The following is a 27,178-nucleotide window of genomic DNA, read 5'->3' as shown; positions in this document are numbered from 1 at the left end:
CCTCTAACAGAGAGTAGATACCCATGATTGGAGTTTGGCGCACGTGGGGCTGAAAAGGAGCAGCCATTGGGCCGTGACAGTCTTACACCTGCGACTTGACATGAGAATAGGGTCGGGGCAGATCGCCCAGGCCGAGGTATTCGAGTGGCAAGCCGCTTGGTCAGGTTTGTAAATCACAGTGTAAAATTCAGCTTGTCAAACGCGGGTCACTTGAAAGGAATTTATTCATGCATACAGTGCCGGATCCTTCAAATGTGAAGAAATTAGAAGGGTGTATTGTCCAGACCTCGCGCCAGAGGCTTTTGATGGTGGTGGTAGTGGTGACAGTATAATACATCGTACATGATACATTGAAAACCCCCCCTTCGTACAGCAGGCCTTTGCTTTTACATTCCCTTTTCGTGGGTATCCATCTCCGCCTCAGTCGTCCTCCTCCTTGCCATCGCTCTTCTTCTGATTTTCTAGCCAGTTGTCCTCGTGTCCAAACGCCTCCTGCCACGTAAGGGGCTCCTCCCTCTCGAACAGGTGCACGGGATTCTTCCGGCCGTGCGCGTCCTCCTTCTGTCGGAATCGGCGACCGCGTTGCGACATGTCCTGCAGCTTGCCCTGCCACATCTGCCGCCACTGATTGCTGCGGTCGTCGCTGTCCGACTTGAGGGCCTTCTTCCGCCGCGTCTGGATGGACTGGTAGATGCGCTTGGCCGACTGCGCGGGAATCTCCTCGATAGAGTACTCGAGGGTCCAGCGCAGGGGGCGAGAGCTGCGGTCCTTGGGTCGCTCGGGACGCGTGACGTATTTGTTGTCCACCTTGTTGCGGACCGTCAGGTGCATGCCGAGGATCTCGTCGCCGACGATGTCTTCTAGAGGCTCCTCTTTCGGATGCTCCTCCGTAGCAGGCGCAGTCTTGTCGGCGGCGGAGCCTTCGTTGGCGGCTTCGGCAGGGGTCTCGTTGGATTCGGGAGAAAGAGCCGGCGCGACATCCTCCGTCGTCTCACTGGACGACCTCTCGTGCTTGGTCTCAACCAGCTTAACCAGTAGCCGCTCAAACTCTCCCAGCTTGGAGATTTCCGAGGCCGCCTGTTCTGGTGTCAGGGTGGTCTCTTCCGTCTCGGGCCTGTTGTCAATGCGCTCCGCCACGCGGAGAATGAGCTCCTTCAAACTGAGGTCGGAAGAGCGAGTGGATGATTCGAGCGCTGAAGACGCTGAGTCCGCCTCCTCTACGGACGACCGTGGCTCCTCGGCGAACTCTAACCTTGCTTGACCGCCCTCAGTGACCGAGTCTTCGCCAGCGGAGACCTCAATCACGGTATCAGGAGAAGTAAGCTCACTTGAGATAACGGGAAACTCGTCCTCTGCCGACTTTGATGCGTCTGAGGCCTGACTGCCAGTCAGGGCGTCGAGCAGCGACTCGACATAGCTCTGCGCCTCCTCGGCAGACCGAGCCTTGAGCAGACCGCTCTGCTCAAGAGCCGACTGGATGGCCTCGCGAACGTGGTTGACGCCAAGAGCATCATTCTCCACAGCCTCTTCGACCTTGTCCTGCATCTCTTCCCAGAATTCAAGGGTTTGCTGCCTCGTCTCCTCAGGCGTGTCAGTCATTTCTTCCTCTTGCGCCGGCTGCGGTTCAATGTCCAGCTCGGTGGCTTCGGCCTCGTTCTCCTCCTGCTCGATGCCCATGAGCTTTCTCTCAAACTCAGCAACAGCTGCTTGGTTAGAGTTTTGCACTTGCGCCACCTCTTCGTCGGTGACAGGTCGAGCAAAGATGTAAGTAAAGGGTGGGTCTCCCGGTCGAGTCTCGACATGCAGACGAAGCGTCCGTCCAGGGAACTTCTTGGTCGCACGGTCGAGGACCTCATTCAGAAGGTGCAGACTGAGCTTGAATTCCTGGTCACCCAGGCTCCTGTCGTCCGTTCCGTGAAGAGCGGTATCCATCTCTTCCAGAGGAATGTACTGGAAGCCAAAGATGCGCTGCGTGTTGTGGAAGGCAACAAAGATGCCGTCCATGCGGCCCATGCGGACCTGGAGGGAGTACTTCAAGAAAGCAGCCCTGATCATGTCGTAATACTCGCGCTCAAACGACTCCCACTGTCCGAACCTTCGGCGAATCTCGTAGCCTTGACCCTTTTTAAACTGCGCAGCATCCATGCGAATCGACACAACAGCCCTCGTCTTGAGATCAAACATGCCTGTACCAGGGAGTCTCTTGTCGTAGGCATCAAGCTGCGATCGCATGAGGAAATCCCCTAGCGTGGAGAAATGGAATGCCTCCTCCGCGTTCCTCTCCTCTTCAGTGATCGAGTCCGAATATTTATGGCGGTATCGCTCAAACTCCTCCTTCGGTAGCGTCAACAGTTTTTCCATGGACTTGCCTAGCATGCTGAGGACGTTGGCCGTGTCATACTCCTTATCCGCATCGATGGAATAGACGCCATTGTTCAGTGTCAGGAAAATGGCCGCAGGCGCGCGTGATATCAAAGTGTAGCTGCTGAAGTCTGGCTCAAATCCCTGGCTTAGGTTTTCGGGGTTGATGGGACGCCATGCGGACAGCAGGAAGTGAAAGTGAGAGAGCATGGAGGTCATGCTCGACGTCGAACCACTGTACTTCTTGCCAAGCTTGGCCGCCAGGTCGTTCAGCGTGGTATCTTTTGACGATGTGACATACTTCTTCAACGCGCCAAAGTCGAATTCGGTAGTGGGCATGATTTTGGACAGATAGGGGTCAAAATTGTAAACGCGCGAGCGAGGGTCCTGTAGGTGGTATACGCCAGGATTGAACAACACGCGGTCGAGGCCGTAGGCCAGCTTGGGAACTTCAGGTCCGCCAGGCCGATCCACCGGAGTGAGTTCCAGCTTGCTGGCTTTGGCGACTTTGACATTCGGTGGAGATTTCTTCGCGATGACGTTCGGCTTCTTGGGCTTTCTCGCCGTCTTGACCTCAGGAGATTGGGAATCAATTGATGGGTCGACCGCCGGAACGCGGGCAAGGTATTTATCGTGCGCAGGCAGGCTGTCCAAAGGGCCCAGATCTTTTCGAAGCGGAGGTGATGGAGTGCTCGGGGCTTCCGGGGTAGGGATCGGAACTGTAGCGGCTACGGTGGCGGCGACGGCAGCGGCACCCGTCGGGATCTTCTTGATGAAGCTCTTGGCGGACAAGCTGTCAGAGGCACGCGACACATCGGCATCGGTTCTTGTCTCCGCTGCGTTTGCAGGCTTGGCTTTGTTTGCGTCCTTTGTCGGTTTATTCTGCTTGCGCGCCTCCTTGCTCAGCTCGCCAATGGATATTTGCTGGGACCCAAGGACGTTCCGCAGGACCTCAAGTGTTCCACTGAGGACACGCAGCTTAGATCCTAGCTTCTGAGCCGACTTGTGGACCGACTGGTTCATGCTTTTGTTTCCGTCAACGGTGGCTGGCTGGGAGGCATCGGCTGGGTTGGCGCCCGGGGCGGACCCCTCGTTGGGCTGCTGCTCAAACTGCTTGAGGCGGCGGCTGATGGTGCGGTAGCTCTGTTCAAGTCCCTGAAGAGAGGAGAAGACCTGCTGGATGATCTCAGGGCTTGTGCCCTCCGTCGCGACCGCTTCAGCATTCTTGGCCTTGGGCGTGTACTTGGGTCTCGTAGATTTGGATTTGTTGGTTGCATTTGCTGATGATGCCTTGGCCTGTGCCTTGCCTGAAGCTCGTTTGTTTCGCGCCGCTCTTCCTTTCGGCTGCGAGGGTTTGCTGTCGGATCTGGGGGCATCGTTCGGCGCGACAGGGATCGAGCTGGTCTTGTCGTGGTCAGACGGAGAGCTACTGCTGCCGTACTGGCGATGCGCGACGCCAGGTCGCTGGGCGCTCGTCTGCCATTGCAGTCGCTGATCCTGGGAATGGAAACGACAGGCAGAGCAAACGTAGGGCGTTCTGATCCTCCGAAGAGCCGCGCTATGCAATTTGAGCATGGCAGCGGTTGGAGGGGACAGCCTGGCGGTTTGGAGGGAAATGGCAATGTGCAGGGCAGATTCGGAATCAGCATCAGCACCTGCATCACAGCTTCCGTCGCTGATGGCCAAAAAAAACTTGGGTTCCCTCACGTCACGTCTGCGAAAGTGGACCATGCATGTTAGTCATCTTCACCCAGCTTCGTCAGGGGCAGGCATAGCCCAGCCCCTGAATGCCGTGAGACAGTCAACCTGGTGTGCTTTACCGGGCATCCTCTCTTTCATCGTTCATCATTTCAATTCTTGCTTAATAGGCCAAACATGCTTATTTGACATCATTTTCACTGTACACAGAATATCCGGAATGCGACTCTGGATCCAGTGCTATCTCCACTCACCAGCGATCGCACGCTCGCAGAGCTGCTGCAGCGTCTTCGCAGCCCACTCAAAGTCATCCATCGTCAAGTAGATCTGGCCGCTGACTCTGCACCAGAACTCCCCAGCATAGAACTTGATCGGAATATAAGTCTCATACTCGGCCGGCGTGCGCTCTTGCATCCACTTGGCGACTTTTGAGCCGCCATCTGTATCGATCGCGAGATCCGTTAGTGTCAGGGGCAGCCCAACGTTGACGAAACAGCAGCGTCGGAATGAGCTTGATGGATCTCCAAGGCATGTCGTGCCCAGCAATTGAGCCATTCTCTCGCCGCCCCGATTTGCCAGGTCCTCACAGTACTTGCGGATGTTGGCTTCGCCACCGCAAACACGAGCCCTAAACTTGAGTGCCAATGGGACACAGCAATAGGGTGTGTTGTCTGTCGTTGAGACCTTGCTGAACAGACGAGAGAAGTACTCCTGCGGGTTCAGCTTCGCTCTCTCCTCTTCTGTCTCGTATCCCCAAGACGTCGGCATACTGGTTGTAATCAACCCTTGGTTCCGAAAGGGCACGTAGAGAATCGCACAGCCTCTCGGAACCATCAGCCATCTGTAGCGGGAGTCAGAGTTGCCAAATCTGCGATCAATCGAGGCACAAGACTCACTTGTAGCAGTTGCTGACCATGAAATCTGGTCCGACGCTGCCGAGATGGGCCAGATCGATGTGGCCGACCCCGTGAGCGCCGTCGATGAAGCTTAGGACACCGAGTTCTCTGCATACCTCCACTAATGCCTCCCATGGGAACCGAGCCCCGGGGAACGTCAGAACGGTATCAAACATGGCGATCTTAGCTTGCTTGCCATGAGCTTGAATTGCCGAGACAGCGTTGCGGAAGCCCTTGATGATCTCTTCATCTTCTATCGGATATGCTATCTCAATCGAGTACTTTGCGATGGGGAAAACTTCTGAGAGAGACTGAATTGTTTTCTCACAAGCGCCGTATATGGTACCGAAATGCAGAATCACATCGCCCTCATCGAACGTCAAGTTCCGAAGGACAGTGTTAACGCCCGTTGTTGCGTTGGGGATAAAGACAACCTCCCCGGGATCCACACCGAGAAGCGGTGCGATTGCTGTCCGGCTTTCTTGTAGGAGCTCCAGGTAGGTATATCGTATGAAGGTATCGGGTCGTGCCTCACATTCCAATTGGAGTTGCTGCTGGTACTTGTGCACCACTTTAGGAAAAGTCCCAAATGAGCCATGGTTCAGTGGATGGTAATTCCCAGCGAATGAGAAATAATTGGTGCGCATCTGGATGCCAAAGGTTGACTCCTTCTGCAGAGACTGCTCATCGTCCATGGTGCCGACCTGTAACACGCACAACGTTGAGATTGATGGCCGAGGCGAGATTTTACTAAAGCGAACATTTGCGAATACAAAATGAGGGGAAAGCCCACAAGCCAAAGGTGGGAAACCGCGAGCCAGAACCATGTGCTTGCAGATGCAGGTATCATCACATGACGTCTGTTGGCACACGCGCAAGGAACGGGCCTCAAGGGTGCGTCTGCAGCGCTTAATCACCAACATACACACCCATCAATCTAGTCAGGCGCCGCGAGATTGCTCAGCCTCGTTCCTGGTATCATCCCATGATAACCCCTCAATTACCTCATTGCCTGACGATCTGATATGTTTGTCCTCCAATTTTGCGGGCAATGATCCTTGATACACAACTAGGATGGACCCATTGTCGATAACAGCAGGCATTATCGCCGTGTCGACACTCATCGCACAGGTTACCGATATACTGGTCAGACTGCGTGAGGAACTGGAGTCACTTCCAGGTCACATCCATGGCTTGAACAATGAGGTGCAGGACATCAAGGTCGTGCTGCAACAGGTTGCCATTGCGGTAGAGGAAAGAAGAATCTCGGGATGGAAAAGTCATGGAGAGTCAACGCTGCCGATCCTGCTGACAAAAGGTGAAAATATTCTGAGAGAACTGAAGATAATCCTTGAGAGGAATATCGCATCAGGTACAAAGAAGAGAGATGCCGTATCACGCTTGTTGATGTGGAGGAAAGACTATGCGCGAGTCGCCATATTGCAGGGCGAAATCAAAGGCGTCAAGTCAAGTCTGAACATTCTTTTAGGAGCTTCCAACTCGTACGTCCCCTTCGCTTGTCCACTACTACTATTGTTGTTCCAGAATTACTCTTCTCACCAGCTTGCCAGACGAGACATGATGTTTGTTCGTCTACATCTTGAGGAATTAAACATCAAACTATCCCAGTCTAAGGAGCCAGAGATGCCAATAGACGAAACGACTAGCAGCGTTATACAGACTTTGCTCGAACAACATCAGGAAAGCATATCAAAGTCACTGCGTTCAAAGTATACCGAGGTTGACGAACGGCTTGGAAGAGTCGAGGCTATGCTGCAGGCCCAGGCCTCTTACGTCCAGGCTTCTCAAATTTCGCAGGTCGGCCCTCTCTATAGCCAGTCGGCTCCATTGGCACGCAGACGTCCGGTCAGAGCTGTTAGTCCGGTCTCGGCTGCACGCATCGATGCCAACTCGTCATCAGTGAGAGTGCATCTAAGGCAGGTTCGCTCAGCATGTCAGGGAACCTGCTCTTGCTCTTGCCACTCTGCACAGAAGAAAAAGACGCCATCATTCATGGACCGCATGCTTGGGCAACTTTTTGTAGGCTACAGCGGGTTACCACTTATCAGTGCCAAATGCGATACACCAAGCTGCGTCAAGGCTCAAGTTCCATCAGTTACCGCCGAGTATTGGTTCCCGCTTGGGTTCTGCTGGTCTCAAATTATCCGCCTCCAAATGATGTACGAGATCAACGTTGGCCCTTCTCTACAGCTCAGCACCCTACGACGAGTCGCGGATTCCTCGCCATGTGTCACATTTGCTCTAGACGGGAATATAGATGGGCTAAAGGGTCTTTTCCGTCAAGGCTTGGCTTCGCCGCGAGACGTTAGCTCTACAAGAGGCTACTCTCTCCTTCGGGTAAGGAAACGTAATCCAATGCTCGGCGGAAGCAAACTAGCTGATGACCTCCATAGTGGGCACTGTATGGACAACAGTACGAAACTTGCAAATTTCTCATGGCAGCAGGGGCAGATCCTACCTACAGGTACCGTACACACGCAGCCTAGGTGACGGGAGATGCTGATTTAGATTCATCTCAGACCAATTGCTCAAAGCGACGATTGCCCTAGTGACAAGGCAGGGGACATCATCCTTAGGGGTCGAATTCCACAAGAAGTGGTCGAGATCCTCCGGCTCATATCAGAACTTGATGATTACGTTGAGCGCCAAGGTTTTGCCCGTATCCACAAAATTGTGCTCAATCTTTGTGGGGGGGACCTGGAGGAAGAGATACGCTGCGATCCCCGGAAAGTGGACAGTCAAGATGCTACGGGACGTTCAGCACTGCAGTGGGCCGCGGCCAGAGGCGACGATCGAGCTGTCATCACTTTGCTAAGTTGGGGCGCCGACCCCAACAACATGGACATAAAACTCAATACGCCATTAACACTCGCTGCCAACCAAAACCAGACCACTTGTGTCCGTCTTCTCCTTGAGGCGGGTGCACTGACGGACCCCGAGTTACCCCCTGGAATCAAGTTCGGTACGCCGCTCAACTGTGCGGCTCGCAATGCCCCGGATCCCATTTTAATGAAGACACTGCTTGACTTTGGTGCTGAAATCGAAGCGAGCGGTGTGGACGGCGTCACTCCACTCCTACATGTTGCAAGGGGTAGCAGTGCTGCGCACGCAGTGCTTCTTCTCGAGTATGGCGCAAACATAAATGCCACTTCGAAAAGCGGGCAGACTCCGCTTACCGCAGCGATCCAATACAACAACCATGGTGCACTCAGCCTTCTACTCGAGCGCTGGTCCGAATACGTCGAGTGTCCCAGGCTCAAAGGACCTGGCCTCCTGGAAGTCGTAGCCCAGTACGCTGATGTACGGACAATACGACTTCTTACGAAAGCGGACCATCTTCAAACACGCACTGATAGTTCGTTTATTTTGAATCGATACCAGCAGATGCTGGATGCTAGGAATGATGCATCTGAGAAGCTGTCTTCTGCGTTCGAAGACCTGTTGTCGATCCTCCAAATAGATGCTAAACCGGGCGATGCCAATATCCGAAGGGAAAGCGGTCTTCTGAACCCACTTGATTTCTTGTCAGGCTCTGAGGAGAACACGGACACGGACTCGGATTGTCTCGTCTTCGAAGATGCCAAAGAGGACGTAGATTCCCCTGGCGATGCTTCTGACCTTGTGTAATTCTACTGAAACGGCAAGACCTCGACTATGAATATTATGTGCTCCATATTCTTTTTGTAGAACATGGTAAAGGGGAACTCATATCTCTATTTAGTACATCTCACTGGATCTGAGATTATGATCTCGTCTCCGACAGCCATGATCAGAAATTTCCGCCTCGTGTCCAGTCGCACGCAATCTCTTGATTTTACACTACATAAAAATGAACAATTCTTTCAGCTCCAGACTCATTTCGCATCATGGTGCCTGTTGTTGGACATTGGTCAAGCGCACAGGGCTCTGGCATTCTTATGTGGCCGGGTTGAGGCAGTTGGCAAGCTGTGCTTCATAAACAGTTGCTGAAAGCTGTCGCAGGGCTAAGACGATGTTCTTGTTGACCTGCGAAATCAAACGGTGCGGAAAATGAAAGTCGGAGACCGCCCATATGATAGGCAAAATTAGACTAGGCCGGATTCTCTCTCTTTCACAACCTACTCCGGCTGTACAGGTAACTAGGTCTCTATCATTCAATTAACTACGCCTTCTGTCTAGGCTGTTTCGTCCGTTGTCACTATCTCGCGATAGTTTTGGGGCGTCTGAGCCACAAGGCAGACGCTCTCCTCCTCGACCGGCTTCTCAACGCCAACGAAATGCCCATTCATCCTTCGCTGGTTGGCGTACCGTGCATTTTCTGTGGCGTGGCGCACGGTTAGCTACACAGGGTTCAAGAGCAAGCAAACCTTCCAGGGCAACGATCGACCGAGGACGCGACTCACTGTACGTGACCATGATGGCCTCTTCGAACACGGGCAGCCACGTCGCCAAGGCTAGGATCTGTCCGAACCCCCATCTTTCCTCTGACTTGGCCTCCCCTCCATCGTTGAGCTTGGATATCTCAGACTTGAGCTTGAACAAGCTGCCCAGGGAGGCCCACATGAAGACGAAAAAGTATAGAGCATACGCCAGCCTCCACGGAATCCTGAAGAACAGCCAACCCAGAACAGGAACGCTCTCTTTCGGCCTCTTCGTCCAGCGGGCAATGGCCGCATTCAGACCAGCCAACAGAAACACGCACAAAGGAACCATGGAGAGAGCTATGATCGTCACCGTCGCGGCCTCGTCAGATACTTGCTTGTCCCAACAGAAGGCCTCAAAGGAGAAGGGCTCATCGTCCTTGACCTTCTTGGCTTCCTGCGCAGCCGTTGGCTTCATTGACATGGAGATGACGAAAAGTAACCAGTTTACGAAGCCGAAGAAGACCCCTGAGCCGTATCGTTGCTCGATGTCCAGGTAGGCTGGCAGTGTGAGGAAGAACATGGCGGTCAGGGTCGCCGAACAGAGGAACGACGTCTCAATGTCGTAGACGCTCTCTTTCTGTCCGGCTATGATGAGCGTAGCCACCAACACCGAAGCCGTCAGAAGACCAAGTCCGGAATGAAAGGCCCCGAAGCTGTGATAGAACATGTTCCGGATCGCGTCCAGGATGCCATTTTGAGGAGGGAGCTGGGGAGCTTTGAAACTTTGATAGTTGTTGTCCCTCAGCATACCGTGGATGAAGGTGATGAGATACATCGTTGAGAGTATAGCTCCCATGGCGTATACTACCATCATCTGGCGAGATTACCCAGTCAGAGCTCCTCGACTCACAGTGAGGGCGAGCGTACATACCCCAACACCAACAATGTCAGCATTCCCGTCCCACTCCCAGACAGCACAGATCTGCTTATCGCACTCCCGCTGTGGTTGGTAAATCAACTTTTCGTTCAACAGGGCATTATCGCAATCCCGAGCGCAGAAGAACCAGTTGAAGGCTTGCCAGTCCGGAACCTCCGAGCCACCGAATGAACGGAGGTAGCCAAGTAGAGAGTCCATGTCTGGAGACTTGTTGCCGAGCAGGGTGACAAGGACGCGGGCCGCAGCCTCGCAGTCTTTGGACGGTTCGTAGAACTCAAGGTTCGACTCGAGGCAATAATCGCAGATAATGCTCGTAGGACTAGACATTGAGGGCGCCGTCGTAGTCATGTTGCTTGCTATTGTCGCGCCCCTCGGGGCCTTGCGGTTGGGTTTTAAGAGAGCCAAAGGCAAACAGGGGTCAGGGCAACGATTGGATACCTGTTCGCAGGAGAGCAGTGTTTGCCTTGCTTTTATTTCATGTTGCGACAGTCGTATAAGTCTCTGCTCTGCGCACATGCGAACTGAGCCATTTGTACCTCGATCCACGGTGGTCGGCACCGCTTCCTACCCAGCCCGAAAGGCTGAGGCTGAATGCCGCCGGCGTGCTCTATGCTTGGCGCCACGAAATAGCCACCAGTACAGCTTCAAGCAGGGTCACGTTTGATGCCTCGTATACCTAGTCAACTACGCCTGCGGAGTTCGCCAGTGGACGCCATGTGCGGCAAGACCAGGGGCCCTGATGCTACAAGAGTCAGGTTGGGGGGCGGGCGCTGAACGCCGCGTCTTGGCAGCTGAGGACCCTGAATGACACGGCACACTGGTGATGCAAGCCATCATCACCGCGCTTTCCTCAAACGAGGTGTGACAGCATCCAGTCGTGGGTTTGCTCTGCTTGCGCGAGCGTAGAGCAGCCTTGCGGGCGGGTCGTATCCGTGTGTCGAGATCCTGCTATACCTGTCTTCGAGCTGGTCTTGTAAGTATAAGATTACTACTGACTTGATTTATGTTGTAAGCTGCGATCCGCCTATTCGACGATTGATGTTTGGTGTCAAATACTGGTAAACGGATCCGAACGAGCCCACGCCTCCTCGGCTACTGGATGTCCCACCCTATAGCTGGAGGCTGCCCCCGACGTGTCTCTGGCTTCAATACAACTGCGGCACGATAGGATCGGAGAGATTGAAACAAGGAGGCCCTCGCACATCAAGGCTCCATGCAGCCATGGTATACTGGATATGTATGCAGCGCTGATAATGAGTCATCAGAGATCTCGTAGTTACAATAGCACCAGACACTGGCGTATTCCCGTCACGACCGCAGCTCCACCACCAGTCCTTCATCCAGCCATATTCTTCCGCCAAAACACTGCTCTTCCCGGAGCAAGGGGGTATTTGCAAGTTGACAAATCGTCAAATCAAGATTTCCATGCGCCAGGTTTTGATGCCACTCCCCCACAACACCATGGTGTAAAATAATAGTCTAACAATTCACTCGAACGCTCGCGCGGCGCGACTGGCGTTCTCCTGCGCCGCAGCCTGCGCCGCCCGTGCTTCGGCAAGCTGCCCCTGCACTTCGTACGAGTTGGCGAGCATGCCGTCCGCCACGCTCATCCAGAGGAGGTTGCCGCTGCGCTTAGCCTGCTGCGAGGCTGCCTTGGCGCTCTTCAACGCTTGCTCACCCACCACGTTCTCGAAGAGACGACAACGCATGATCGTCAACGCTATTGCGAGGCAGTGAGTGTTGTTCGTCCTTTGCGCTCCGTTAAGCGCGGATTGGATGTTCTTTTTCACAATGTTCATCTCCAGGTCTGGCTGAGTCGTGACCTGGACGAGACTGAAGGCAGTGCGGAACTCCGAGTCGGGATGTGTTGTGCATAGCGGTTGTATGCTTTCCAAGAGTTTATTTGTGGTCTGCTCATCTTGGAACCCCGGGTCTTGGAGGATCCATAGCCGACTCATCGCAGCCAGTATGCAGACTTCTAGCTCTGCTGGCTTTCTACTCTCAGGACCATCCGGTCCAGAGGGGATCTGCAACCGCGGATCCTCATAGATGGTGAGTGCTGTCTCGAACTCGCCGGTGCCTTGATAATAGACACCTGTCAGATATAGTGTGAAGAGTGTAAAAATCTCATTGACCGCAGGCGTGGCCGCTTTCTGGAGTTTAGAGACACTTTGGTCTACGAGCTTCCATTTGCTCTGAGTTGCATTGTACAGACCAATCAGCAGCTGCAAGTAACAGAAGATCTCTGTTCGCCACTTGGTCTGTCTGATGGATTCATGCAGCGAAACGGTCGCCAAGGCGCGGTTTCCCAACATGTGTTGCGTAGAAACTAGCAAGGTCAGAACTAACATCTTGGCTGGCAGTATACGGTTGACATACCATGTTGCACGGTCTCCAGCCCGGCCGCCCATCGCTGGAGGCTCTTCATCTTGCCTACTTGCTCTCGCGATGCGGGCCTATACATGTTCGCAAGCCCCCCAAAAGCGTGGCTGTGTCTCGTTAGCTTTAGCCATCAATGTGTAAAATGGCTGAGTCCTTACACCAATGCGAAAAGTTCTTGTTTCGACAGGAACGATAGAACCACCAGATCAGTTCCCTCGTCATCTTTCCCGGGACGGAGAATCGCAGTTGTGTCCTCACTGATGATGAGGGAAGATGAGGGCTGCTTCTTCATAGGAACACAGACCTCTGTGGCGTCATCTGTCCAGTCCTGAGAGCTGATCGTTTCATCTAACCTTGACTCTAGTGCGGACAATTTCTGCACCAGAGTGTCTGGATTCTTCTGATGCATACTGCAAGCGAGGTCCAGCAGCAGTGTCAAGATATCGAGTTGGGGTACCTTGACAGTAGGATCCAACTGATACATGGCTGCTTGCGCAAGACATGTCTGAACCCTTTCGACACTGTCAGACTTCATGACGCGCAGATGAGCGAGGCCCTCGAGTAATGAGGCCAACACTCCAATAGCGTTGTCACCCCTCTCGTAAGCGAAGTTTCCCAGCATTTGAAGGTTGTCGAAATGGTTGGCATCGGGCGCGTTGCCGGCATACGTTTGCAACGTCGTCTTGAGAAGTCGAAAAGCATACAACCAGGGGTAGTGCTTGAATCTACAAGGTCTTAGCAATGTACCAGAACCTACGATCCGATTGGGACTTACGTTTGACACTCTGCAATCTGCTTGTCAATGGCAATAAAGGCTGCCTTGTGGTTCCTCTGGAACAGGACTTTCAACGCAGCATACTGCATACAGTATTTCAGATCTGTATAACGATGCTGTTGAAGTGTCAATATCGACTCGCTGGGCCATCAAATTTCGAATACGAACCTTCTCACAGAGCTTTATTCCTTGGAACAAAGTGGTTTCTGCCTCCTGCAGATTTTCCGTCTCCTCGTACAATATTGATGCATATCTGAGTCTCGCCTTCGCTTCTTGGCGTGGCGCAAGTTTATTCGTCTGCACAGCGGCGTCCAAGCAGGCTAAGCCTGTGGAGATGAGTTTCTGATACTCTCGCAATCGGCCCTCATCTGGTGAAGCGGCAACACTATGAACAGCGGAATATGCTTTGCTCAAACACTCTTCGGCGACATGAACCAGTACGGTCGCAGACTCGAACGGCCTTATCTTCGGAGTCATAGCTGGGGAAGCGCGGGCCGAGGAAGCAGGGGACGGGCGTGGTGGGATCGCTGGAGACCTCTTGCTGATGCCGGGCGAGTTCATTGCCGAAACTGACGGCCGTTTCGTTGGGAGGGGTGATTTGGCAAAGGCCGGACTGGGGCTCTGTTGAACTCGGTGAGACTCGTTGGCAAGCGACGCCGGTGCTGGACGTTGCAGCGACACATGGCTTTGTTGGGCGGTAATGGGCATGATATCCTGCTGTCCCATTATTCTTGAGCCGGTTTGAGGAACCTGAAACTGTGGGATCTGTTGGGGAACCGGCGCTGGCGATGGTGACGAGTAGGCTCGAGGCGGAGTAGGAGTAATCGCTTGGAGTTGCGCAGGAGCAACCTGGTAGGGTTGGGCGGCGGGGTATGGCGAAGGTGCCGGGGATATGGAAGGAGGGCGCTGTTCTTGTCGTGGGTCGAAGGTATTGTCGAATGTCGAAAATTGGCCGTTGTTATTTGCCAGAACGTTGACATAGTTCATCGACGGCGCGGGTGTAGAGAGGTGGGCATAGTGGCCTTGGGGCATTTGTCCCTGATGCTGATAGCCCTGGAACTGCTGCTGCTGCTGTGGCTGCTGATGGTGCTGCTGATGGTGCTGAGGCCGCTGGTGGTGCTGAGGCTGTTGCTGTGTATATTGTTGGTACTGCTGGTACTGTGGCACCTGCAGCCCATGTTGCTGCTGTTGAACGTGGCCATGCAGTGGTGGCGCTTGTTGTTGGTGTTGCTGCACATATGCCTGTTGCGGGGCCTGTTGCTGGCCGTTCGGATACTGATACTGCTGGCTGCTGTAACCGGGTTGCCCCGTGGGCATTTGGCCCGGGTACGACATTTTGGGCAGGTCATAAGAACCGTCGGGATGCCAAATTTCAGATGTCAATGCCTGGGGCAGGCTCCGGCTGGATGAGGTTGGTTCCTGGTGTCGAGAGTTCGGTCAGGCGTCGGCGCCCATCTGGATGAGACCCTGTCGATCATGGATCATCGAGCTGTTGCGCTGCTAAATGCTCGATCGCGCCGCCGGTGGAGAAGGGGACAGTGAACGCGCACACCTTGAGGATGAATATCAGGCGACCCCGAGGTTTGACATGGCACCTGCATCGACAGGATCCCCTTGGCTTGGTGCGCAGACACCATCGAAGCGCGTCGTGTCCGTGACCCGTCGTCCCATTCCCTTGGGTGCCTTATGTAATCCATCCTTCCGTCTCGACACCGCCACACCAACGACGAACCCAAAATAGATCAATGTGGCTGGTGTGTCAAATGGTTCGTCATCTACACCTGAATCAAGCCGCGATTCCGTGCCTCGGTTCGTCGACGCCCCACTACAATCTTGAATTCGACACTGAATCTCTCTTTCTGGTGACCCTGACTGCCAGATCTCGAGGACAGCCACTGAGACACTAAGGTGCAGAAGCATCAAACGGTCGTTCTAGGTTCACATGTTGATATACCTCTCACAGTCTCTGGATCAGGTAGGGGGGCAATCACTTCGTTACACATTTCCCGCTTCCACGCTGCCTATACTTTCGTCAAGGTTCATATGCTGCTGCCAGCCACTTGCCTCTTGACCCGATTCAGTATCCAAGGTCGACATCCCAGCGCGCCATCCGATCCACACCACTCTAGATCCTTGTTCTCAGATCCGCAACACATATCTTAAAGTGTCCAACCCACCGTCGGCACCCCACTTGGACCCGGGACTCGCGTTCTGAAAATCTACCCCCTTGGCTTCATGGAACCCATGAACCATGCCATCTCCCGGCTACTATCCTTCTTCCAACCTCGCGACACCGGCCTGACCACTTCTCGGACCATCTGGATTGCCATTGGAGCTTCACTTCTTCCTGTCGTGCTCGCGCCCTATCAGCCTTTCGCTTCATCACCGACGCTCACCGTACTCGCTGAACTGCACCCCTTCCGCCTCTTTCGCATTATGGAGTGGCTCGGCAGGGCGAAGATCAAATACACTCACGCTACCGCACCTTTACCTCTACGAGAGAAGAATGGCGCGCAGACGGACTTGTTGAAGGTCTGTGAGAGCAGTGTGCCACCCTGTCAACTAAACCCTCTCCTATTCAACGGCCACATGCAAACTTTCTACACCTCGGTCAAGCAGGCCGGTCCTTCCGTGTACTACAAGCGAAAGGTTTTTGAGGCCGATCAGCAGACCTACCATGGCACCTTCGCCGTAGACTTCGCCGTTGATGCCTTTGACGAGACGGATGACTCGCTTCCGGAGCGGACTGTTCATTTCACGGACGATGAGTTCGAAAGCCTTGGCTCCAATGATACCAAGCCCCAGTTGATCGTCCTTCACGGCCTTTCCGGCGGCTCTCATGAAATCTATCTGAGGCACGCCATCGCACCTCTTCTTGAGGAGGGCAAGTGGGATGTGTGTGTCATCAATTCGCGGGGTTGCGCGCAGAGCAAGTTCACCAGCGGCGTTCTGTACAATGCTCGCGCAACCTGGGACATTCGACAGGTGAGACGAGTCTAGACGAATGCTCGGTAAAAGTGTCACTGACATGCCATCCCTCCCAGATGGTCAATTGGTTCAGAGAGAAATTCCCTAATCGACCTCTTTACGGATTGGGCTTTTCCCTAGGAGCAAACATGCTCACCACTGTATGTGTCCATGCACACGCTGACACGACGTTGGCAGATGCTAACAAGGCGTAGTACTGCGGTGAGGAGGGCCCGAACTGCCAGCTTCGCGCCGCTGTTGTGTGCTCTAATCCCTTCAACCTCGAGCTTGCCAACAAGTCTCTGCAGCGAACTCTACTGGGCAAAGAGGTCTATCAGCGGGTGATGGGCAGTGCGTACCCCATCAGTCTGGAATTTTCACGAAGTCAAGAGGCTAACGCGGCAAAAGCAAACATGAGAAATCTCATTGTAGGGCACAAAGACTCGCTCAGCAAATTTACTGACCTTGACTACGAACGAATCGAAAAGGCCACTTACATCTACGAGTTCGATCGAGAAGTGCAGTATGTGGGCACCAGCCAACTATCCATCTCTTGCTAACCTCATAGGTGTGCCTCTTGGGGGTATCCTACCGAGGATGCATACTATCGCGATGCATCATCGTGCGATGCAGTGGTCGCCATCAAGATTCCCTTCCTTGCGGTACACGCAACAGATGACCCAGTATGGTTGATATCGATTCGCATTACAGGCCGGGCGACTAACTCCTCACCAGATCGCTGTCAATGAAGCCGTTCCGTATCAGGAGTTCAAGACGAATCCGTACACCGTCTTGTGCACGACTTCTCTCGGCGGACACCTTTCCTGGTTTGAAATGGGTGGTGGACGCTGGCATGCGAAGCCGGTGAGTCCCACGTGAATTCTCCTCTACAAAAGGAACTTGCGAACTGACTAGAGCACAGGTGGTTAACTTCTTGAACCGCATGGCCTTCGACATTCACTCCGAGAGTATCGACCACGAGCTTGCTTCTGGCAGTGAGGTGAAGCAGCCTCGGTACCTGCCAATGGTGCGCAAGATGAAGATTTGCAACTTCCAGAAGGCCTGATAGAGTACACGATCTGTGAGCGTGCGTTGTGTTTGAAACTAGAGTAGTATGTCAGTTAGATCTCATGTTAGATTTCAATTTCTTTAGGACCGTAAAAGCCGAGATGAAGGTGCAAGAATCACGAACAAAAAAAGACCATTGCTAGGCTTTGGGTATTTCGTCTCCATTGCTCGCGTCTTGAGGTCCCCTGCAGGACCTCGCGCCACCAACCCGCCACTCGTCATGGCATCTGCGACAACGCCATGCCCGAGTCTTAAAAGCCACAAGAAGATAATTGTTTTCCGACCCCGCCTGAACGCCGAACATGATGCATACTACAGTTTGCGAAACCCATCCCTCTGCTGACAGGCGCCATTCAGCCAGCGAAGGAGACGCGCTTCTTCGACTTGGGCTTGGTGGCGCGGGTGCCCGCCGCCGCCAACTCGCTGACTTTGTCCTCGTCGGCACCCGTGTTCTTGTTGCTGCGCTTCCTCTTCTTGCGCAGGCCGTCCTTGACGTCCTCGAGTTTCGCCCTGCGCTCCTCGACCTTCTTCTCCTCCTCTAGCCTCCTTGCCTCGCGGATCTCCTCCATCTGGCGCGCCTTGATCATCTTGGACTCGATCTGGCCCTCCTTCTCCGCCTGGACGATGGAAAGAATCGTGCTCATACTCTCCTGCGCAGACTGTTAGCAATCTGGGAAGGGCAAGATGGGAATTGAGACCGTCTGGTCTGTACGCGCGTGCGCCGTGTCAAAACGTACCCGGTCGTCCACAAAGATCTTGCCCTTCTTCTTGCCCTTGGGCTTCTCCACGCCCACGGGCGTGATCATGTTGAGCTTGGGCAGGCCGAGCTCCTCGTCGGTGTACTTCTTGTTCTTGTCCCTCTTGCGCTTCTCGAGCAGGCGCGCGACCTTGTTCTGCACGATCGTCTTGGTCGAGGGCGGGGTGCCGGCCGTCTTCTTCGCGCGCACGATGCCGTCGGGCGGACCGGGCTTCCGGTCCTGGTGCTTGTTCTGACCGCCCTTGCCGCCGGCGTGCTTGTTCTTCATCGTCTTCGTCTTGGAGGGCGCCATCTTGGTCGGTTGTGGTGTGTTGCGGTCGCAGTACAGGAGGGTGGCTCTGCTCTGTCAATTGGGGGTGGATAGAAGGTGGGAGGGTCTGGATTTTTTTCAGAAGGCGGGTTGGCGATAAGGATTTGCCTGGGCCGATAAGAGATGTTTGGCCCACTCGTGCCAGTTTGGAGGTGGCAGCCCAATGCGGATTTGGTGCGTATTGGAGCTTCAGGTCCGAAATCAACACCGCAATCCAAAATGCAGAACACGCTCGCCTCGTCCATTTGATGCTCTGTTCCTGATTTTCCAATTTCGTATACTGTTTAAAAGATCAAGTTTTGAGGTTCATCTCTGCAGAGGGACTGACATCTTCATGGCTGGCTTTACATGTTTGTATGCTGTCGTGCTTGGTGGAATGCTATCTAGAGACGGCTTTCATCCTAGGACGCGCGATGCAAGTTGAAGAAACCTCTCATTCAGGGACTGCCGGACAGCTTGAGCGGACTCAGTCGCTACTCATCTCATAACAAGGCAGACAATAGCTCCCTTGCTTCTCCTGCATCCTATTTCACCATAACTCGGTTCCTTGAGACCTCCATTCTCCAGCGTTCGAGCGGTTCCGTAGCTGCTTGTCCCTCCTCGGTCAACAAATCTCCAAAGCTCGCTCTCCGGATGATTTGTGTCCTTTTGCCGAAGAACTTCTCAACCAGATACTTCCAGTAGATGGCGTCAAATGCCCAGCTCTTTCTTATGGAATAATCGAGCCAGAAACGGCCAGTTTCCCAGCTTTCCCGCATGTATGGTGACAAGGGAGATGTTAGCAGGAAATCTGCGCCCTTCCCTGCTTCTTCCATCTCCGAAAGCCAGATTTCGAGTTGTTCCTCATATGTGGTTGCCCAACGGACGATTCGTCGTGCGACGTACTTGTTCCTACAGCGTCGCCATCTGCATGTCTACTAGTTCCATGTACTACTCATCGGCTGTCGGATCCGTGGGCCCCTTAGGCGGGAAGATAAGCTTGGAAACATTAAAGATGCACCATGTTGTTCATGCTGATAGCGACGGGACGCACAGGTATTTCGTACATCGAGGCCATAGTAGAAGACTTCCAGGGACGCGCATTGTATATCATGCGCCACTGATACTCAGACGATGCTTGGGCAGTCAATTGTAGCCTCCGGGCCAGCGACTGGCAACGCCTGTATTCATCGACAAGCCTGGATCTAAAGAGAGGTACCATCAATCTGCGTAGTTTCAGTCGGCAGTTTGTTTCTCAGTATGATGTCGGTGGGTGTATAAGGAAGAGCCCAAATGAAAGCTCTTCATGACCGTCATGGCGAAATTCAACAGAGTTTTGAAAAGCGAGAAGAATATTCAACATCAGGTTTCCGCTGGTAGCGAACCACCGGACAAAAAATCTGCCCTTCACGGACTATATTTCTATGTCTATGTATTAATTGGCCTCAGCCGACACGGACATCAATCATTCGTTCCCGCTGCCTGGAACACTGACCATAGGTGATCGTGTGTAGTAGGGCATGTCGAATGTGCCAGCGGCCCTTTTTGTTTATATTCAGCACAGCACTACTATGCATTATTTCGTTGTACATTATTGCATCTGCACCATAAAAAGGATGGACGGATCATCGCTCTGGATCTGGGTAAACCTCCAACACTAAGATCCATGGATGCATGTTGCAGATGTGTGAGACACTCTTATTGGATACCCCGAACCAGGATCTCGGTACCAATTCCAACCCCTGCTGCATGATAAGGTCGTGTCTTTTTTTTTCCATCGCTATACATTAAACAGTAGTTCCCCGCCGTGATTCACTCCAGACCACGTTCTCGCCATCAATTCCAATCGACCTGGCTCATCAGCCAAGCGTATGCGATGGAGAACAAGGTAGGCTACCAAAAGTCGCCTACAGAGCGCGAGGATGACATCGACGAGAGGCGGTCGACATCGCCAACTACCAGCGACGACTACGGCAATGGACTGCGACTAGGCGGCACGGGCCAGGACTGGCGTGATATGCAGCGACTTGGCAAGAAACAGCAGTTCAAGCGCAACTTCTCACTGTGGTCGGCCTTGGGTTTTGTCGCCATCTACATGGCAACCTGGGAGTTTGTCCTCGTCTCGCTGTCCGTCGGCTTCACGAATGGCGGGTTCGCTGGGCTCTTTTGGTGCTTCATCACCACCACCGCCGCCTATTCCACCGTCGTCTTCTCCCTCGCCGAGATGGCGTCTATGGCGCCGACGTCGGGAGGGCAGTACCACTGGGTCTCCGAATTTTCGCCTCCGTCGTACCAGAAGGTGCTTTCGTACGCGTCTGGATGGATGACAACGCTGGGATGGCTTGCCAGTCTCGCCAGTAGTGTCTACGTCCTCGCCTACCAGGTCCAAGCCTGTATCAACGCCACGAACCCAGACTACGCCTTCACCAGCTGGCAGATCACCCTCCTCATGTGGGCCATTCTCTTCCTCACTGTCATGTTCAACACCTACGGAACGCCATTTTTCCCGCAGCTCGAGACTGCGAGTCTGATCGGTCACATTGTTGGCTTCTTCGTCGTCATGATTCCGTTGTGGGTGCTGTGCGACAAGAACTCTGCCCGAGACGTCTTCCTGACGTTTCAGGACCAGAGCGGATGGGAGAACATGGGCGCTGCGTACTTGACGAGTCAGATTTACATCATGTGGTGCTGCTTCGGCTCCGATAGTGTTGTACACATCGCTGAGGAGGTAGAGAACGCATCGATCGTTGTGCCGAGAGCCATGGTATGGTCATATCTTGGCAACGTGTTCTTTGGGTTCATCATGCTCATCACAATGCTGTTCTGCATCGGGCCTATCGAGGATGTCGTAAGTTTCTCCCCTGACTCTCGTGCGTCAGGTCGTACTGCAGGCAATACTAAACGTATCCCCAGATCGAATCCGATTGGCCCTTCATTGTTCTCTTCGACAGGACGGGCTCGAGCGGTCTGAACCTGTTCTTCAACATTCTGCTCTGGGTGCTGATCTACCTCGGCAACATCACCGCTCTGGCGACTTGTGCTCGCGAGACGTGGGCTTTTGCCCGAGACAAGGGTCTTCCCTTTTCCGGCTTCATCGGACACATGTAAGATTCTCCGATCGCCGCCAGAGACTAGTATGCCTTTCGCCGTTCCATCGCTGACATGGCTTGAACAGGGACAACAAGTGGAAGATTCCCTTCAACTCCGTGTACGTCATCTCCGGCGTCTGCGTTCTCCTGAGCCTCATCCAAATCGGCTCCGACGCCGCCTTCAATATCCTCGTCTCCCTGTCTACCCTCGGCCTCATGAGCACCTACATGCTCAGCATCGGCTGCGTCCTCCTCAAGCGCATCAAACACGAGCCCCTCCCCCCGGCACGCTGGAGCCTTGGACGCTACGGCCTAGCCATCAACGGCTTTGCTTTCCTTTACAGCGGCTTCATCATTGTCTTCTGTTGCTTCCCTCTGTCTCTGCCCGTGGGCGTAGCCGACGCGAATTGGGCGCCTCTCATCTGGGCAGCCGTCATCGCTCTTGCCACCGTCATGTACTTTGTGCAGGGGAGGAAGACGTATACTGCGCCTGTTGATTTTGTGGAGGGCAGGAAGGCGGAGGGAGTAGAGCTACAACAGTCTACTTGAAACTGGGCGTGAGGGGGTGCTTATTAGAGATGTCTCCGTAGCTTGTAGCGTGGCAATTGGCCTTATTGATTTTTTACCATGCTGACACGTGGTGGAGACCGTGACGGCGTTCTTGGAGATTGAACGCAACCCCGCGCGAAAAATTAGGACGACAACGGGAACCTCATTCAGTCGGGGTCAGATCAGTAACCATGGAAATCGCAGGCAAAGATGGCTTCATCATGCCTTGCTCACAGACGAGGGAACATCCCCCGAGGGCTATATAATTGGAGGGCCCAGGGGCAAAGAAGAAGGGACGGTAAGAGGCCATGTATGTCGAGGCCGGAGACAAGCCGTCACGACCGCACGGCAGGTGGGAAGGGACCCTCATGCCAATGATACGTGTCAGCAACCTGCAAGACCAGTTGTGGCGATGCTGAGCCTTCATGTTGGGGCGTCACTGGCTTGCGAATGGATTGCTGTGATTGACGATGTCGTTGAATGACGACGAAATCTATCGCAATTCAACATAGGCAACTCTGGACGGAAATGACATGAGAGATTGTTCAAGGTTGAGGTGGACGCGTGCGTCGCTCGATATTCGATGTCAGGCCTCGGTGAGAAGATGGTCTAGGCTCGGTGACGATAGATAGTACCTGGTCTGATAAGAAACGACAATGAGTGGGGCAGCGATACCGGTCACAAATTCCAGCTCCCAGGTGCCGACTCACAGCTTCGACTCATCTATCTTGCCCATCCAACACTCACCCAATTGGTACCAGAAGACGCCAATTCACGCCAGTTTTGCTCTCAGGCGTGCCCGGAGCACCCCTCAAGCGATCATGGCCGCCTCATTCAAGGCACTGCCTCAGCAATTGACCCTGACCCGCTCCTTCGCCCGCTACTACTCCGTCTCCGCCGAGAGCATCCCGGCGGCCAAGAAGAAGTATGTGCCCACCGAGGGCAGCTACCCGCAGGGGTTCCAGGCGAGCGGCATCCTCGTGGGCGTCAAGCCGGGCAACAAGACCAAGCCCGACCTCGCCTTCCTGACCTCGGACCGCCCGTGCGCCGCCGCCGCCGTCTTCACGAAGAACAAGTTCCAGGCGGCGCCCGTGACGTTCAGCCGCGACCTCCTCAAGCGTCGCGGCAACCGCGGCATCCGCGGCGTGCTCATCAACTCGGGGTGCGCCAACGCCGTGACGGGCAAGGGCGGTCTCGAGGACGCGTCGCTCATGGCCAAGGCGGCGGACGAGCAGCTCGGCGGCGAGGACGGCGCGGGCTCGTCGACCATTGTCATGAGCACGGGCGTCATCGGGCAGAGGCTGCCGATCGACAAGATTGTGGGCAACGTCGGGGCAGCACACGGGGCGCTGGGCTCGGGGCACAAGGACTGGCTCGCGTGCGCGACGGCCATCTGCACGACGGACACGTTCCCGAAGCTCATGTCGAGGACCTTTTCGCTGCCGTCGTCGCCGGGCGTCGAGTACAGGATGGCGGGCATGACCAAGGGCGCCGGTATGATCCACCCCAACATGGCCACGCTGCTGGGCGTCGTGGCGACCGACGCGCCCATCGCGCCGGGCGTCATGCCGTCGGTGCTCAAGCACGCCGTCGACAGGTCGTTCAACAGCATCACGATTGACGGCGACACGTCGACCAACGACACGGTGGCGCTGCTCGCCAACGGTGCCGCCGGCGGCCAGGAGATCAGCTCTGTCGACTCGCCCGACTATGCGGCCTTCCAGACTGTGCTGTCTGATTTCTCTGCCGATCTCGCCAAGCTCATTGTCCGCGACGGCGAGGGTGCCACCAAGTTTGTCACCATCCGTGTCGTTGACTCGGCGAGCGAGGAGGCGGCACGCAAGGTGGCCAGCACGATCGCGCGGTCGCCTCTTGTCAAGACGGCACTGTACGGGCGCGATGCCAACTGGGGCCGCATTCTGTGCGCCACGGGCTACGCTCTCATCTCGGAGCCGGGCCAGGACATCAACGAGGTGGCCTCGATTGTGTCGGAGAAGACGAATGTATCGTTCGTGCCTACAGATGGCAGCGCTGAGCTGAAGCTGCTGGTCAACGGCGAGCCGGAGACGGTGGACGAGGCCCGCGCCTCGGAGATTCTGGAGCTCGAGGACCTGGAGATCCTGGTCAAGCTGGGGACGGGCGATAAGCAGGCAACGTATTGGACATGCGACTACAGCCACGAGTACATCACCATCAACGGCGACTACCGAACCTAGAGGGGGCACCCTGGAGTTCTGGAGGGGAGATTGTTCGTATGAAGTGGTTCGATGGTTGTATTTGGTAGCACTACTTGGTTTTCCAGCCTATAGACTGTTCATGGCCTGTTGGATGTACCTTGTCTTGATCCTCTGCTGATTGGGCTGTGACTTCGGGATATAATTCCAGGACCCTCACCCATTGGTCGAACCCCCCCCCCCCCCCCCCCCCCCCACCTTGCCCCCCTTCGCAGCGGCGTTCGAGGTTCGAGGCTAGTACAGTCAGCAGCCGAGGCCCAGAGGCGGGGGAATGGCACCACCCCCTGGACCTTCTGCAGGCTACAGGCGGCAAACCCCAGACAAAGCTGTTCTTAGCGGCCAGATCCCCGCCCCAGCCCGCCTCGGCCGGGGGTCTCATCTCCAATTCGAACCTCGGCTGCCGACCTCTACTTCATCTACCGTGTCCCACTCGCTGCCTCTGCATCTCCATTCTGAGAGCTTTCATCAACATTCGCGACGGGAACCATCCAAATTCACGACCTGAAGGACCCAGTCTCAACTCCACAACACTCTCTACCCCTCCCACCAGAAGCCAAGCAGCACCCTTTCACAATGACGTCCAAAGTCCCTGCGATTGTGAGCATCGCCCCTCCCTCCACTGCAGGAATCGCATGATGTCAGACCTCCTGCTCACACCACGGCCTAGGTTCTCAATCGCCTCAGCGAGCGGGCCAAGGAGACCCTTGACAAGGTCGCCAAGTTCGTCGAGGAGGACTGCATCCCGTAGGATCCCCGTTGCCTGCCTTCGCCAGAGAGCGAAGTGTATTGTGTGTGTGTGTGTATGTGCTGAGCTGACCGGTGGAATAGCGCCGACCCCGTTCTCGAGGCACAGATTGGCGAGGGCGACGACCGCTGGAAGAGCCACCCTTCCATCGTCGAGGACCTCAAGGCCAAGGCCCAGAAGCTCGGCCTCTGGAACATGTTCCTCCCCAAGGGCCACTACAAGGAGTCGCCCGGCTTCACCAACCTCGAGTACGGCCTCATGGCTGAGTGGCTCGGCCGCTCCCGCGTCGCCTCCGAGGCTGTCAACTGCGCTGCCCCCGACACGGGCAACATGGAGGTTCTCGCCAAGTACGGTAACGAGGCGCAGAAGGCCCAGTGGCTGAAGCCTCTGATGGACGGCAAGATTCGATCTGGCTTCCTCATGACGGAGCCCGACGTCGCTTCGTCTGACGCGACGAACATCCAGCTGAGCATCCGTAAGGAGGGCAACGAATACGTTCTGAACGGCTCCGTAAGCACTGTGACGCACCGAACGAGCAAATAGTGCCCACCCCCCTCTAACGTTTCCTAGAAATGGTGGTCCAGCGGTGCTGGTGACCCCAGGTGTTCCATCTACATCGTCATGGGCAAGAGCGACCCCAACAACAAGGACCCCTACAGGCAGCAGTCCGTCGTGCTTGTGCCCGCCGATACCAAGGGCATCACCATTCACCGCATGCTCAAGGTTTACGGCTACGATGACGCCCCCCACGGCCACGGCCACATCACCTTCAAGGACGTCCGTGTCCCCGTCAGCAACCTCGTTCTCGGCGAGGGCCGCGGTTTCGAGATCATCCAGGGTCGTCTTGGACCCGGCCGCATCCACCACGCCATGCGCACCATTGGCGCTGTAAGTTCCCTGCCTTCCCTTGCATTTGGCGGATCATGTTCAGGAGATGTGGCTGACCAGATCAGGCCGAGAATGCGCTCGACTGGATGCTCATGCGCATCAACGACCCCTCCAAGAAGCCTTTCGGCCAGCAGCTCGCCGAGCAGGGCGTCATCCTCGAGTGGGTCGCCAAGTCGCGTCTCGAAATCGACGCGGCACGTCTCGTGGTCCTCAACGCGGCCATCAAGATGGACGAGCTCGGCCCCAAGAAGGCCCTCAAGGAGATTGCCGAGGCCAAGGTGCTCGTGCCGCAGACGGCGCTGACAGTCATTGACCGCGCCATCCAGACGTTCGGCGGCGCCGGCGTCTGCCAGGACACGCCGCTGGCGGCGTCGTGGGCGGGCATCAGGACACTGCGGTTGGCGGACGGACCGGACGAGGTGCACCTCAGGCAGATGGGCAAGAACGAGAACAAGAGGGGCAAGGAGGTGACGGACAAGATCAAGGGACAGCAGGCTAAGACGCAGGCGTTGCTGAGCCAGTACAAGGTCCAGATCGCGCAGCCGGGGACCAAGATCAACAAGTCGAGGTTGTAAACGGTTGTGACTCAGGCAGCGCGGGGCCCTCTAGGTTTCACTGTATTGTAAGCGATAGGATGCATCATCTGATGGGACATGGATCTGGGGATGGATATTTGGAAAAGAGCTTCTGCCGGTGTGTCCAATGAAGAGAGCTGATTCGACGAGTCGTACTGTGATTTTCGGCGTGAAGACCACGATGCGGCCGGTGTCTGTTGAGTTCTGGAACCATGACCCTGACCAGACCTTGACCCTGAACCCCTGTCTGCCATTCGAGCCTGATGAGTTGTCAATCAGCTAGGGGACCCGAATGCAACCACGGATGGATGGGAGAGAGAAGTTCTAGTCCATGGTTTCGACGCGGGCGGGCGACTGCCTGTCAATTGCAGTGGCCCTAGGGTCCATTCCAGCAAGTTGGGAGGGGCAACGGGGGGCAACGACGCTGCAGCGGGCTGGCCGGGGTCGGGGCCACCTGCTGCATTCCGGGTGGCACTTCAGTCCCTGCCGCCCCCTGCACTTTGGCCCTGCCAGTGCCAGGAGCTCCCCCGTTGCCCCGCCGACCGTGAAACTTGGTGTACTTGGCCTCCCGCCCAGCGAGCTCCCAACCCACCAGGTCGGACCT

The 27,178-nt window shown here is 55.1% G+C and overlaps 9 protein-coding genes across 9 annotated transcripts; 5 read left to right on the top strand and 4 right to left on the bottom strand.

Moving 5' to 3' along the window:
* Positions 1–420: 420 nt before the first annotated feature.
* D7B24_007887 (uncharacterized protein) lies at positions 421–5,650 on the bottom strand (the record flags this gene model as incomplete). Its single annotated transcript, XM_028641990.1, has 5 exons — positions 421–3,668; positions 3,803–3,919; positions 4,314–4,499; positions 4,647–4,900; positions 4,956–5,650. The coding sequence occupies 5 exons, from the start codon at positions 5,648–5,650 to the stop codon at positions 421–423; spliced, it is 4,500 nt and encodes a 1,499-aa protein (XP_028494151.1).
* Positions 5,651–7,814: 2,164 nt separating this feature from the next.
* On the top strand, positions 7,815–8,603 carry D7B24_007886 (uncharacterized protein; the record flags this gene model as incomplete). The annotated part of the gene is made up of 1 exon (XM_028641989.1): positions 7,815–8,603. One exon carries the CDS (start codon positions 7,815–7,817, stop codon positions 8,601–8,603), a length of 789 nt encoding a protein of 262 aa, XP_028494150.1.
* A 527-nt stretch (positions 8,604–9,130) lies between these two features.
* Positions 9,131–10,604, bottom strand: D7B24_007885 (uncharacterized protein; the record flags this gene model as incomplete). Its single annotated transcript, XM_028641988.1, has 3 exons — positions 9,131–9,273; positions 9,359–10,193; positions 10,251–10,604. 3 exons carry the CDS (start codon positions 10,602–10,604, stop codon positions 9,131–9,133), a joined length of 1,332 nt encoding a protein of 443 aa, XP_028494149.1.
* A 1,139-nt stretch (positions 10,605–11,743) lies between these two features.
* On the bottom strand, positions 11,744–14,748 carry D7B24_007884 (uncharacterized protein; the record flags this gene model as incomplete). Its single annotated transcript, XM_028641987.1, has 6 exons — positions 11,744–12,585; positions 12,636–12,745; positions 12,797–12,998; positions 13,050–13,363; positions 13,414–13,529; positions 13,582–14,748. 6 exons carry the CDS (start codon positions 14,746–14,748, stop codon positions 11,744–11,746), a joined length of 2,751 nt encoding a protein of 916 aa, XP_028494148.1.
* Positions 14,749–15,648: 900 nt separating this feature from the next.
* D7B24_007883 (uncharacterized protein) lies at positions 15,649–17,446 on the top strand (the record flags this gene model as incomplete). Its single annotated transcript, XM_028641986.1, has 6 exons — positions 15,649–16,398; positions 16,596–16,731; positions 16,789–16,903; positions 16,949–17,063; positions 17,116–17,244; positions 17,303–17,446. 6 exons carry the CDS (start codon positions 15,649–15,651, stop codon positions 17,444–17,446), a joined length of 1,389 nt encoding a protein of 462 aa, XP_028494147.1.
* Positions 17,447–17,801: 355 nt separating this feature from the next.
* On the bottom strand, positions 17,802–18,497 carry LOC1 (60S ribosomal subunit assembly/export protein; the record flags this gene model as incomplete). Its single annotated transcript, XM_028641985.1, has 2 exons — positions 17,802–18,098; positions 18,186–18,497. The coding sequence occupies 2 exons, from the start codon at positions 18,495–18,497 to the stop codon at positions 17,802–17,804; spliced, it is 609 nt and encodes a 202-aa protein (XP_028494146.1).
* A 1,873-nt stretch (positions 18,498–20,370) lies between these two features.
* Positions 20,371–22,132, top strand: D7B24_007881 (uncharacterized protein; the record flags this gene model as incomplete). Its single annotated transcript, XM_028641984.1, has 3 exons — positions 20,371–21,342; positions 21,408–21,598; positions 21,670–22,132. The coding sequence occupies 3 exons, from the start codon at positions 20,371–20,373 to the stop codon at positions 22,130–22,132; spliced, it is 1,626 nt and encodes a 541-aa protein (XP_028494145.1).
* An 821-nt stretch (positions 22,133–22,953) lies between these two features.
* D7B24_007880 (uncharacterized protein) lies at positions 22,954–24,348 on the top strand (the record flags this gene model as incomplete). The annotated part of the gene is made up of 1 exon (XM_028641983.1): positions 22,954–24,348. One exon carries the CDS (start codon positions 22,954–22,956, stop codon positions 24,346–24,348), a length of 1,395 nt encoding a protein of 464 aa, XP_028494144.1.
* A 591-nt stretch (positions 24,349–24,939) lies between these two features.
* D7B24_007879 (uncharacterized protein) lies at positions 24,940–26,574 on the top strand (the record flags this gene model as incomplete). The annotated part of the gene is made up of 5 exons (XM_028641982.1): positions 24,940–24,963; positions 25,034–25,110; positions 25,195–25,621; positions 25,682–25,999; positions 26,065–26,574. The coding sequence occupies 5 exons, from the start codon at positions 24,940–24,942 to the stop codon at positions 26,572–26,574; spliced, it is 1,356 nt and encodes a 451-aa protein (XP_028494143.1).
* Between the last annotated feature and the right edge of the window lie 604 nt (positions 26,575–27,178).

The sequence above is a fragment of the Verticillium nonalfalfae genome (assembly GCF_003724135.2).
Source record: "Verticillium nonalfalfae strain VnAa140/NRRL 66861 chromosome Unknown scaffold_66, whole genome shotgun sequence".
NCBI classification, from domain to species: domain Eukaryota; kingdom Fungi; phylum Ascomycota; class Sordariomycetes; order Glomerellales; family Plectosphaerellaceae; genus Verticillium; species Verticillium nonalfalfae.
The sequence above is the reverse complement of the archived record's forward strand: the minus strand, read 5'-3'. Positions and strand labels throughout refer to the sequence as shown.